Source organism: Hypanus sabinus, unplaced genomic scaffold (assembly GCF_030144855.1).
Source record: "Hypanus sabinus isolate sHypSab1 unplaced genomic scaffold, sHypSab1.hap1 scaffold_1250, whole genome shotgun sequence".
Classification (NCBI taxonomy): Eukaryota; Metazoa; Chordata; class Chondrichthyes; order Myliobatiformes; family Dasyatidae; genus Hypanus; species Hypanus sabinus.
In genome coordinates, this window is record NW_026779315.1 from 5,142 (window position 1) to 17,310 (window position 12,169).

General features: G+C 51.9%; 2 protein-coding genes across 2 annotated transcripts; one reads left to right on the forward strand and one right to left on the reverse strand.

The window, feature by feature from the left end:
* The first annotated feature begins 496 nt into the window (after nt 1-496).
* LOC132386680 (cystatin-B-like) lies at nt 497-4,092 on the forward strand. Its single transcript, XM_059959018.1, has 3 exons — nt 497-574; nt 2,450-2,560; nt 3,754-4,092. Exons 1-3 carry the CDS (start codon nt 512-514, stop codon nt 3,877-3,879), a joined length of 300 nt encoding a protein of 99 aa, XP_059815001.1. The 5' UTR covers nt 497-511; the 3' UTR covers nt 3,880-4,092.
* An 811-nt stretch (nt 4,093-4,903) lies between these two features.
* LOC132386678 (hepatic and glial cell adhesion molecule-like) lies at nt 4,904-11,587 on the reverse strand. The gene is made up of 4 exons (XM_059959017.1): nt 11,507-11,587; nt 11,013-11,327; nt 7,350-7,637; nt 4,904-6,036 (listed from the first exon to the last, which is right to left on the reverse strand). Exons 1-4 carry the CDS (start codon nt 11,556-11,558, stop codon nt 5,924-5,926), a joined length of 768 nt encoding a protein of 255 aa, XP_059815000.1. The 5' UTR covers nt 11,559-11,587; the 3' UTR covers nt 4,904-5,923.
* Between the last annotated feature and the right edge of the window lie 582 nt (nt 11,588-12,169).

The window sequence follows — 12,169 nt, forward strand, 5'->3', positions numbered from 1 at the left end:
GCAAACATCGCCTAAACGTTGGAATCGAGCTCTCACGGACCAGTCGTGCTCGCGGATCATTCCACACTCTCACGACCTTCTGAGTGAAGGCGTTCCCCCTCACGTTCCCCTTAAACTTCTCACCTTTCACCCTTAACCTTTGATCATTGGTTGCAGCCCCACCCAACCACAGCGGATAAAGCCAGTGAGCCTCCATCAAATCCCCTCTCAATCTTCTACGTTCATTAGAATCCTAACCCATTCAATGTTTCCTGAAACCACAGGCCCCGCAGACACAAGAAACCTTTGTGAATGTTCCCTATGCTCTGTACACCTTTCCTGTGAGTAGGTCACATCCGTAAGGGGCCAGGGTTAGGTTCCATGCCCCAAGCGGAAGGGAAGAGCCTGAGAGAGGGCAAAACGGGGCGGGGAAATAGCTGAGCGGGGGGAGGGGCATGTCGGAGGGGTGGGGGGAGGGGCCAGATCTTTAAAAGCGGCCGTGACAAGTGGCGAGAGAGAGAGAGGGAGAGAGATGGCACCAGTGTGGACAAAAGAACAGCCGGCCACGACAGAGGTCCATAAGGTCGCAGATGAGGTTTGTTCCAAACTCTTCCAGACCCACGGGCACAGTCCTCCCCACTCCTCCACTCCCACACCCCTTAAGCTGCCCTCCTCGGGGGGAAAGAAGAGAGAGGGGGGTGAGAAAGTGAATAAAATAGTGATGTGTATATATATATATATATCTACAGGCGAGATAGGGGAAGGAGGGCAGAGGAATTTTCGAGCACGGAGAGGGAGAGAGAAGGAAAGAGCGGGAAGTAGATATATATATATGTCTGCGAGAGACGGGTAGAGAAGTAGAGGTACGGAATAGACAGCGGAAGTCCATTTGCAGCAGGGGGAGGAGAGGATTGAGCGTAGGACCGGGGGGGATAATGGCAGTGAAAGGGCGGAGGCTGGATGAAGGGGGAGAGTGCGGCAAAATTGTGAGGGGGCGATATATGGGAGAGGAGAGAGGAGGGAGGTAGAGGGAGACGGAAGAAAGGGGGATGGGAAAGAGAGGGGGACGAGAGAGGGAAGGAAGGAGGTGGAGAAGGGGGAGAGTGAGTGTTTGGATTAGAGGGCGGGAGGAAAATTGGAGAACGAAACGGAATGCGGGGGGCAGGTAGGAGAAAGGGAGGTGGAAGGAGGAGGAGCCAGGAGTGGAGAGAGGGAGAAATAGCAAGAGTGGGGGAATGGCGGGGTAATTGGAGATCGAACAGAGTGGGGGAGAGAGAGAGGGGGGAGGTAGAGAGAGAGGGAGAGAGAGACGGGGAGAGGGAGGGGATAGATCTGGGGAAGTGGGGAGAGGTGGGAGGGCGGAGAAAGAGTAGGGGAAGTGGGGACATGCGGGAGAGAGACAGCGATACGGGGAGAAAGAGCAGGGAAAACAGAGAAACGTGAGAGGCAGAGAGCCAGGGAGCCAGGCGAGATAGGGGAAGGAGGGCAGAGGAATTTTCGAGCACGGAGAGGGAGAGAGAAGGAAAGAGCGAGAAGTAGAGTGCGCGAGCGAGAGAGAGAGAGTGAGAGGGAGAGAAAGAAGGTAGAGACACGGATGAAAGGTGAGAGTTCCAGCAGGGGAATTGGAGAGATTGTAGACGGATACAGACGGGGAGAGGGAGAAGAGCGAGAGAGAGAGAGAGAGACAGTGAGAGAACGAAGGTAGAGACACGGATGAAAGGTGAGAGTGCCAGCAGGGGAATTGGAGAGATTGTAGACGGATACAGACGGGGAGAGGGAGAAGAGTGAGAGCGAGACGGGAAAAGTATGAGAACGAGCAGGGAATGTGGAATGAGGGAACAGAGAGTGAGGCGAAGGACAGGGCAGGAGAAGGGGAGAAAGATCAGTGAGGAAGCGACAGAGATGTAGAAAAGCCCGGCCAGGGTAAAGATTATAGAGGCACACAGAAAGAGGGGGAAAGAGCAGGGGTGGGGGAGAGAGCGGTAGGAGAGAGAGACGTTGAAGCGGGGTGAGAGAGCAGGGGAGGCTGAGAGGGGGGAAGAGAGAGACGGTGAGGGGGTGAGAGTGCAGCGGAATCGAAGAGAGAGGGAAAAGGGAGACGGTGAGGGGGGTGAGAGAGCAGGGGAGGTGGAGAGAGGAGGAAGAGAGAGACGGTGAGGGGGGTGAGAGAGCAGGGGAGGTGGAGAGAGGAGGAAGAGAGAGACGGTGAGGGGGGTGAGAGAGCAGGGGAGGCTGAGAGGGGGAAGAGGGAGATGGAGTGAGGATAAAATGATAGATCAGAGAGAGACGAGGAAGAGTGGGGAGTACGGGTACGAGGTGGGGAAAGGCGAGAGACGGAACGAGGAAAAGCGGAGAAATGGAGTGGGGAGAAGTAAAAAAGAAATGGTACCGCCCCTCGCTTCCGGACACCCTTCCTCGTCCCGCTCTGTCCTCCCCGGGAGATACAGAAGTTTGTGTTGTTCCTGTCCAGGTGAAATCCGACGCGGAGAGTCACATCCACGCCTTAGAGCAGATATTCGTCGCGAAAACGTACCGTGAGCAGGACCAGACCATCATGCTGGGGAAACTTCTGCTGATCAAGGTCGAGTTTCCACACAGAAGCCGGAAGGGAGCAGGGGTGGGAGGGGAATGGAGACCGGGAGAGGGTGGGTGGGGAAAGGAGACCGGGAGAGGGTGGGAGGGGAATGGAGATCGGGAGAGGGTGGGAGGGGAATGGAGACCGGGAGAGGGTGGGAGGGGAAAGGAGACTGGGAGGGGATGGGAGGGGAAAGGAGACCGGGAGAGGGTGGGAGGGGAATGGAGACCGGGAGAGGGTGGGAGGGGAAAGGAGACCGGGAGAGGGTGGGAGGGGAATGGAGATCGGGAGGGGGTGGGAGGGGAATGGAGACCGGGAGAGGGTGGGAGGGGAATGGAGACCGGGAGGGGGTGGGAGTGGAATGGAGACCCGGAGAGGGTGGGAGGGGAATGGAGACCGGGAGAGGGTGGGAGGGGAATGGAGACCGGGAGGGTGTGGGAGGGGAGAGGTGTAGGGGAGGTTAGGATTATCAGAGTCGGGAAGTGTGCAGGGGCTAGGAGGGGAATAGAGCTCGAGAGGTGTGGGATGGGAATGGAGTCCGGGAGGGGGTGGGAAGCTAGAGGAGTACGGGAGGTTAGGATTAACAGAGACGGGAAGGGAGCAGCTTTGGCAGGGTAATGGAGACCGAGAGAGGGTGGGAGGGGAATGGAGACCGGGAGCGGGTGGGAGGGGAATGGAGACCGGGATGGGGAGGGAGGGGTATGGAGACGGGACGGGATTGGAGACCGGGAGGGGCTGGGAGCTTAATGGAGACCGGGAGGGGCTGGGAGGGGAACGGAGACCAAGAAGTGTGGGATGGGAATGGAGATCGGGAGGGGTTAGGAGGCGAGAGGTGTACGGGAGGTTAGGATTAACAGAGACGGGAAAGGAGGGAGGGTTGAAGGAGTCGGGGAGAGGTGTAGGGGTGGGAGTGGTGACGGAGACGGGGAGGGGTGTAGGGGAGGGAGGTGTGACGGAGACGGGGAGGGGTGTAGGGGACGGAGGGTTGAAGGAGTCGGGGAGAGGTGTAGGGGAGGGAGTGGTGACGGAGTCGGGGAGGTGTGTAGTGGAGGGAGGGTTGAAGGAGTCGGGGAGGGGAGCAGCGAGAAGTAGCGGGGGTGTGGAGGGAAGTCTCGCGAGAGCGCGGGTCACGGAGGTGGCAGTGGGAAGGGGGTTAGCGGACGGGACTCCCATGACTAACCGAGTGACCGTGCCCACAGGTCGATATTGGAAACCCCAACAACTTCGTCCACATGGAGGTGTTCGTTCCCAGTAACAAGCTGCCAGTTCTGGTGGCGATCCAGGAAAACTTCAGTAACTGCGCTCCGCTGGAACCCTTGGTCTGAGAAACGAGAGTTTCCTGACCGATGCCAACCCCTCGCTGTGCTTGCGGCCCACCCCTCGGGAATATTCCCCTCCCTCCCCACGAAGCTCGTCACACGGGGTAGTTGGGACACCCTTCAGCTACCCACTGTTTAATGCTGGGTTTGGTTCTTCCTGTCCACAGATCCCAGACACACTCCCACCTCCCCCAGACCCTACACACCCACCTCCCCCCCGCCAACTCTCCGACACGTCCCGCGCTCCCGGAATACCAGCAGACCCACCTCTTCAGCTCGCTGAGGCCACCTGAACCGTCAGCTGTTCGACGCACAAGCTTTTCGCTAATAAAACGCGTTGATCCGATTGGCCGTCTGGTCGTCTTTAACCATCCCCTCTTTCGGATGCTGGGGGCGGGGGCAACGCTGCGGGGCAGTTAGTGCGGATGTGTGAGGGAGAGGGGGAGCTGGACGTATGCGGGCAGCTGACCTACAGTCTGACGGAGATCCAATCGGAGGCAGGCGGTCACGGAGACAAGGGGAGGGGGCGCGGTTCGAGGTGGAGTGTGGAGGGGAATCACTGCGAGGTGTGGATGATGTCAGTGGGATGAGAGGGCGGGGTGTGTGAAGTGGGCGGGATGAGAGGAAATAGAGGGCGGGGTTCGTGGGAGGAGGGGCGCGTTAGGGACGAGGGGCGGGGTTTGCGGGAGGAGAGGTCGGGCTCAGTGGAGAGAGGGGGCGAGTGGAGAGAGCGGTTCGTGTTGTACAATCTGCGGCAGGGAGCGCCTAAGAGGGACACTTTTCAATCGGGGCGGCGATGGAGATTTTCAAAGCCAGAGTTTCGGGGCAATTCACGAAGAAGAGCTCCGACTAGCGACCAGCCGGCCTCTGGGATTGGTTAGCAGGAGCAAGTTAAAGGAAGGCTGTGCCAAGCGCGGCGGCGGTGGTTTGCGTGGTGTTAGGTACACGCAACCCTGGGGAGAGTACCTGTTACATGCTCGCCACCCTGTAAAACTATCAGCAGCAATTGGACACACCTCATTTTGCAGTTGACAGTCACTATTTTATGAGTAACTTCTAAATTTAGCAACTTAAAGCAGGTTAAAAAGTTAGCAGTACTATGCAAACGTAAATGTATAGATAAATTTCGCCAAGCAAATTGAAACTCAGGTGGTAATCGTTACAGTCTTACGATGGGATGTTAGAAAGTTCAGTTCAGTTCAAATGTACAGAGTTGTTGTTGTTGTGTTGAGGGAGATATTTGTAATCCAGGGCGAAATTAGGCCACAATTAGGCCTAGTTCTAGTTTGGCCACACTTGGAGTACTGTGTCCAGTTCTGGTCGCTCAGTATAGGAACGATACTTAGAGGCTACTTGGAGAGAGTCCAAAGAGTGATCTCTTTGTTTCAAACGTTCCTCTCCCCTCCCCCTCTCTGCAAACTTCGTCCAGTTGCAGCAACTTGTGAGAGTCAGTTATCAATACTCGGGATCGATCTCAACTCACCCTTGTGCGCTGTCGGAAGTCCCACTGTGTGTGACTCCGCGAGAAAGACAGCTCGCCTTGCTTAAATACACCCAGGCTGAACACCAGCTGCCCATCATGTAACTGCTTCCTGCTTCTCCCCACCGATGGCAACCCAGAAGCCGACAGCAGTTCTGGTAGGTCCTGGTGTAATTCCAGAGAAATAGAAACACGAGCTGTTCGCCATAGCACAGGAGCAATTTTTGTCGTCAGCAGAAATCCAACTGCGTATAAATGTTAGTCTCATGCTTTCGGCGTTTTAAAGGGACAGTCTACAGAAAGAGTGAACCCTCGGAGTACATGACGTTGGACAGAGTCAGAGTGGTCATCTTGAGATCGCTGAGGCCTCAGGCAGAGAAAGCAAAGGAAAGTAAAGCGCGACGTTTAAGTCTTGTCCCCTCCACCCACTTTATAACCGCTCCGCCGAGACAGTGGAGATGTCGGGCAGGAGAGCTGAATGCTCCTTTTGCAGGGAGGCGTCCCTTCTCGCTGACGACTGCAACTGCGAAACGTGCCTCTGTCTGCAGCTTATCACAAGCGAGATTAGGATCATCTGAGGCACCATTTACAGGTTGCTCTGCACAGGCTCATGAGAAGTACAACAAATACACAGAGCGCGAACTCTCCAGGGCTGAGGGTACTATTTCCATCTGTTTTTGGTGCTAAGAGAGAAAACAAACATCAATTTTAGATTGCGAAAACACATCTTTGTTTTTTTTTTGGAAATGATGACTGATCCACACGCAGAATCGTTCCGGACGCTGTCTCCATATTGAACATTGGTTTTGGTCCAATATTCTGACATCATGTCGATGCCATTCGTCTGTAATCCGTACAGACAGCATGGAGTTCAACTCACCACGCAAGGAGATCTGGGAGTCACCTGCTTCCGGAGAGGGCTGAACAGGAAAGGTAAAGTGAATGAACGCGAATTCAGCTACTGGAAATGGTCATTGAATTAGTTACGAAGATACAGAACCCCAGTCCCGGCTCTTCTACCATTTCTGACTGCATTTGCATCCTCCAGTTTCCGCTATCACCAGGTCTTCTGTTCGTTCATGTTTTAAACTTAAAAACTTTGCAGGCGTAAATTCACCACTTGGTTCACAACATATCCCCATCCTTTCCGCCCTTTCAGAAATCTGCTTTTGCCACCCCCCACCTTCGCTCTAACATTAAATTTGTGTTCATTTTATCAAGCAGACTAAAGTACAATATTTCTGTTTGAGCAGATGCTCTCTGTCCTGCTGAGTATTTCGCGTCTTGCGCTTTGTTTTCGACCTTCCAAAGTGTATTACTTCACTCCTTTCTGGATTAAACTTCATCTGCCACTTCTCAGCACAGTTCTGCTTCCTGCGGATATCACCTAGGAAAATCGTCCGCTCTCTCACCCGTCGTGTTATCTCAAGCTCCCTAGCCCTCCCTTCGACTCTCTCATCCAAACCGTTCGCAAAAAGCGGCCATCCCAGAATAGAAGAGACCCCAGCGACACACCACTATTCCATGACGCCCATGCAGAACGCCTGTCCGCTATTGCCACCGTTTTTCTTCTCCAACCAATCAACCCACGCAGCCAAGTTTCTCTCGGCCCCGTGAATCCTGACATTCCGAATGATCTCATCGTTGGGAACCTTGCCCAACACCTCACTGAAACCCTGATACATCACCGTTTACATCGGACACAATATCGGACACAACTGGACGCTCGGCTACGATTCTGACCTTCTCTGGTCTATCAGTAAAATGAAAATAAAATGTTGATTAGAGTAATATCCTGGTGGATCCGGGATTTTCTGACCTCCTCTAGTCCATCTCTACAATGGGATATCCGATACAAATTAACGCGGTTGTCTAACTGTGGACTGACAGTAAACTTGCATGCCCGGTTCAATTCTGACCTTCTCCGGCCTATCTACAAAATGGGAATACCTGTCTAGTAGAATAAAATCCGGTACAAATGATGGTTGCTGGTTACCTGTGTACTTGCAGTAAACCTCCACGTAGGTCTCTCCAGAGCCATTGCTGAAAGAGTTGCTGACGATGCACTTGTACGTCCCGACGTCGTTTCTGTTCACTCTGATTATAGTCAGTTTCGCCCTGTCGGGAGATGTAAATATTCTGCCGTTTTCCCGGATGGGTTGGTTGTCCTTGAACCATGTCCGTGTCTGAACAGAGCCCGACGCGTCGCAACTCAGTGCGATGGTATCGAGGTTTTCCAGGGGAGTGGAATTATTTGTCACCACGGCAACCCCGGTCACTGTCTCTGTAAATACAATTAAAATGCAAATAGCTTTCACTGGGTTTTATCTACATCATATACATAATATTTGGATGCTGCCAACTGAGCATCGTCGCCATTGCCAGCTCTTATCCCTATGTGCTTCTTCACAGGAGAAGTCAAAGCTAACACAAAGGCCAAAAGGAGGGTGTACAATGGAACAATCATTACTGGGATGTAAAATGACTGGGAAGTTTTAAAAAAATAACAGAAGGCAACTAAAAGGTCATTAAGAAGGAAAATATGGAATTCGAAATCACTCTAGCCAATCATATTAAAGAGGATATGTAAAGTTTCTTCAGATTCGTGAGGTGTAAAAATAGACGCGAGAGTGGATATCAAACTGCTGGAAGTCGAGAGAGGAGAGGTAGTGTTTGGCAACAACGAATTGGTGGAAGAGCTGAATAGGTATTCTGCATCATCCCTCACTGTGGAATTCACTGGCGATATGTTGGACTTTCCAGGTATCAAAGTTCATGCAATGAAAGCATTCATTCCCAGGGTACGGGAATATAAAAACAAGGAGAAAATGCTGAAATGTTAGAAACCAGTGGTGAGGCCCCACTTGGAGGATTGTGATCTGTTTTGTATAACCTTAACCACGTAACAATTACAGCACGCAAACAGGCCGTCTCGGCCCTTCTAGTCCGTGCCGAACGCTTATTCTCACCTAGTCCCACCGACCCGCACTCAGCCCATGACCCTCCATTCCTTTCCCGTCCATATACCTGTCCAATTTTACTTCGAATGACACAACTGAACTGTCACCCATAATACAATCACAGCAGGGAAACAGGCCGACTCGGCCCTTCTAGTCCGTGCCGACCGCTCACTCTCACCTAGTCCCACCGACCCGCACTCAGCCCATGACCCTCCATTCCTTTCCCGTCCATATACCTGTCCAATTTTACTTCGAATGACACAACTGAACTGTCACCCATAATACAATCACAGCAGGGAAACAGGCCGTCTCGGCCCTTCTAGTCCGTGCCGACCGCTCACTCTCACCTAGTCCCACCGACCCGCACTCAGCCCATACCCCTCCACTCCTTTCCCGTCCAGAAACCTATCCACATTGTTTTCTAAAATTGTGCCCCTTTTTGCGGAAAGGATGTGTTGAAACTGGAGGCGTTTCAAAGGAGCTTCAGCAAAATCATTCCAGGATTGAACAGCTTTTCCTGAGAAGAGGGTTTGTCGGCTCTGGCCACCATCCACTGGAATTCAGAAGAATGTGGGGGTAATCTCACGGAAACCCATCGAGTTGTGAAAGGCCTTTTCTAGAGTGCACATACAGAGGATGTTCCTTATGGCGGGAGGGTTCAACACCAGAAGGACAACCTCTGAATAGAGTGGCGTCCTTTGAGAACGGAGACGAAAGGGAATTTATTTGAATTGAATGTGGTGAATCTGGGAATTATGTTGCATAGGCAGCTGGAGAGGCCATGTCGTTATGTAAGTTTAAAGCTGAGGATGATAGATTGGTCAGGGCATGAGGGATATGCGGAAACGCCTGTGAATGGGACTGAGAGGAATATTGGATTAGCCATGATGAAATGGCGGAGCGAACTCCATTGGCCAAATGGTCTAATTCTCTTTCCCATGCTGTATCGCCTTGTAGTCTTAACTGCAGCAATTAACCATTTGCAATCCAATCCGCAATTCAAATCAAATCCGATTCACATCTTCATCAATACTCTTATTCTTAAATATGCACCGTCGTCAAACGATATTGTCAGACGATATTCTAATCGGGCTCAGGAACTTAGTTGAATTATTCGGGCTGACGGCACCAACACCATTAATGATAGGACCTCAGCAAAGGGAGGAACGGACGACCTACCGAACACATTGATTTCCGCGGTTGAGGCATTATTCCTTTTTGTAGCCATGTTATAGGCCTCACAAGTTTACTTTCCCGTGTGGCTCACAGAGATGTTGTCGAGGACGACCTCCTCCCCACTTGGTACGTGGGCACCGTTCAGTTGCCAGTTCAATTCAGCGCCTGGGCGGGACTCTGTGGAACATGTTAACCTGATGGTGCTTCCGGCAACGTGAAAAGAAGAGTCCGGAATTTGTGGAATTTGTGGCCACGTGCAGTTGTGAAGGTCAGGTCATGGGGGGTATTTAAGGCAGAGATTGATAGGTTCATGACTGGACATGGCATCAAAGGTTACAGGGAGAAGGCCGGGAATTGGTGTCGGAGAAAAGTTAAAAAAAAAATGATCGGCCATGATTGACGGGCGGAGCAGTTTCGATGGACCAGACGGCCGAATGCTGCTCCTATGTCTCACTGTCGTTTGAATTTCCTTTGGCTGTCAGACTCTGTGAGGATCTATCCTGGGCCCAACATATTGATGTAATTGCACTGAAGGCACCGCGACCGCCATTTTTCTTAAGGAGACCTAGTATGTCACCAGAGATACTCGCCAGTTTCTACAGATGTACCGTGGGGAGCATGCTAACTGTTTGAGGACGTTCTGGTCTTGGACCCAACACGTAGGTGCAATAGCGACGATTGCATGGCCGCGCCCCTACTTCCTAAGGAGACTGCGCAGACTGGGCATGACGTCTAAAACTGCGACAAAGGTCGATGGATGTGTAATGGTGAGCTCATTGACCTGCTGCCTCATGGTCCGGTGTGAGGGAAATTAATGCCTTGGAACGGAAAATCCTGCAAAGTGTATTGGATACAGCCCGGTCCATCACGGTAAAGCACTCGCAACCATTGAGCGCATCTACATGAAGCGCCGTGGTAGGGAAACAGCATCCGTCATCAAATAGCCTCACCACGCAGGACTTCTCGCCATGCTGGCATCAGGTAGAAGCTGCGAGAAACTCAGTGCTCGCTGCCCTCGGTTCAAGGAGAGTTACCACCCTTCAGCCATCAGGCTGATCAAATCGGATGACTGCACTCACCGGCCCATCCAGTGATAACCAGTGATCTCACTTTAAGGACACTTTATCTCGTCATTTCATGTTCTCCATTTTTGTTAATATTTGTTTATATTTTTAAATCTGCACAGTATGTTGTCCGGTCCACTATCGTGTTCTTCCTGTTATAGTTACTGATCTGCAGCTTTACAGAGTACGAGTGAGAGTTGAACAGTCCATAACGTGGGACTGGCAGGGTGCACTGGTGGCCCGTTTCTGCATCACAGCCACCTATGCATGTCCGAGAGGAACTCTAATCTAAATCTAATGCGGAACTATGTTGCTCACCCGCTATAGTTTTGTTCAATCGGAAATAATGCATCTCCCAGCAGCGAACAGGGAAGGTTATATTGTATTCTATCACACCAGAAATAAAATGAAAGTTATAGTCCGAGATCGCATGATTCTGTATAACTCTGTCTCACTTACCAATGATACGCAGAGAGATAGTCGCTGAGGTCATGGAGCCACTAGTTGGAACCATATTCACACGGTATTCCCCACCGTCAGACATTTTCACCGACTTCAGCAGAAGCGACCCTGTGGACGTGAATAGCTCAGTCCGCGATGTGTAGGCGTTGTCAATAGACACGGTTTGGCCGATCCACTGGGCGATTGTTCTCCCATTAAAATTCCAGCTTCCACTGGTGACCACGGCCGACGGCCGCACCGACAAGAACGCATTTCTCCTGACGGTGACATTTATCTGGCTGAACTCGAGAATGGTAAACTGCCGAGACTCACCTGAGAATGAGAAAATCGTAAGAGTGAAAAGTGACAGATGCGGAGAGACTCGAGAACTGCAATTAGCTCAATCGACACTGATAGTCATATCGCCTCTTATAAACTGCCCTTCTATCCTCTGACCACCCGCCGTTCTGTTGATTATCTGACCGCTCACTGTTCGAGAGAGTGACCCTCACCCGCCGTTATGTGGAGACAAAGAACGAGAGCTGCGAAGGCCAGTCCCGACATCCCGAGAGAGCAGCGCCGATCTCTGTTACACTCGGAGACTGAGCCGCACTTCCTGGTTTGCGGGGCAGATATCTGGATTCTGACGTCACAAGCGGCAGCGCTGATGGGATCAGAGAGTCTGTACTTTGCTCGAATCTACATCAAATCCTGTGTGCTGTTCTACAACTATCTGCTGCTGTTTTGTTGAGTGCGATAATGGTCTCAAAGAGAGTGTCTCTCACCCACCGACATGAAGAGAAAAAGAGCGAGTAAAGTGAACGTCATCCACGCGATCCCGAGAGAGCGGCGCCTGTCTCTGTTACATTCGGAGACTGATCCGCATTTCCTCGTCTCCGTGCCAGATGTCGAGAGTGTGCTAGGTCAAACCTCGGAGCTGTTGGATAGTAGAGCGAGAAGCAGGGAAATAAGCAGACTTAAAGCGCTGAAGAAACAGACTATTCAGCCCTCGATACTATGCCCTCATGTTTACCAGATCACGTGACATTTTCCTCAAAACTTCACTCCTCTGAAGTAGATAGAAAGGTTGAGTGTTGTCACCGCACGTCAGCGGCTGGATTCTATTCGGTGATGGAGGAGGTCTGATATCGGTATGTCAACAAAGACTGGGATAT

What these genes read in the sequence shown, in the direction of transcription:
- LOC132386678 (XM_059959017.1), bottom strand. Translation starts at nt 11,558, where the DNA reads ATGTCGGGACTGGCCTTCGCAGCTCTCGTTCTTTGTCTCCACATAACG. An exon ending in TTGTCTCCACATAACGGCGG is followed by an intron (nt 11,328 to 11,506) that starts GTGAGGGTCACT and finishes TCTCATTCTCAG; the next exon opens with GTGAGTCTCGGCAGTTTACC. An exon ending in GGTTTACTGCAAGTACACAG is followed by an intron (nt 6,037 to 7,349) that starts GTAACCAGCAAC and finishes TTTCTCTCTTAG; the next exon opens with CACCAAAAACAGATGGAAAT.
- LOC132386680 (XM_059959018.1), top strand. Translation starts at nt 512, where the DNA reads ATGGCACCAGTGTGGACAAAAGAACAGCCGGCCACGACAGAGGTCCAT. An exon ending in TCCATAAGGTCGCAGATGAG is followed by an intron (nt 575 to 2,449) that starts GTTTGTTCCAAA and finishes GTTCCTGTCCAG; the next exon opens with GTGAAATCCGACGCGGAGAG. An exon ending in GGAAACTTCTGCTGATCAAG is followed by an intron (nt 2,561 to 3,753) that starts GTCGAGTTTCCA and finishes CCGTGCCCACAG; the next exon opens with GTCGATATTGGAAACCCCAA.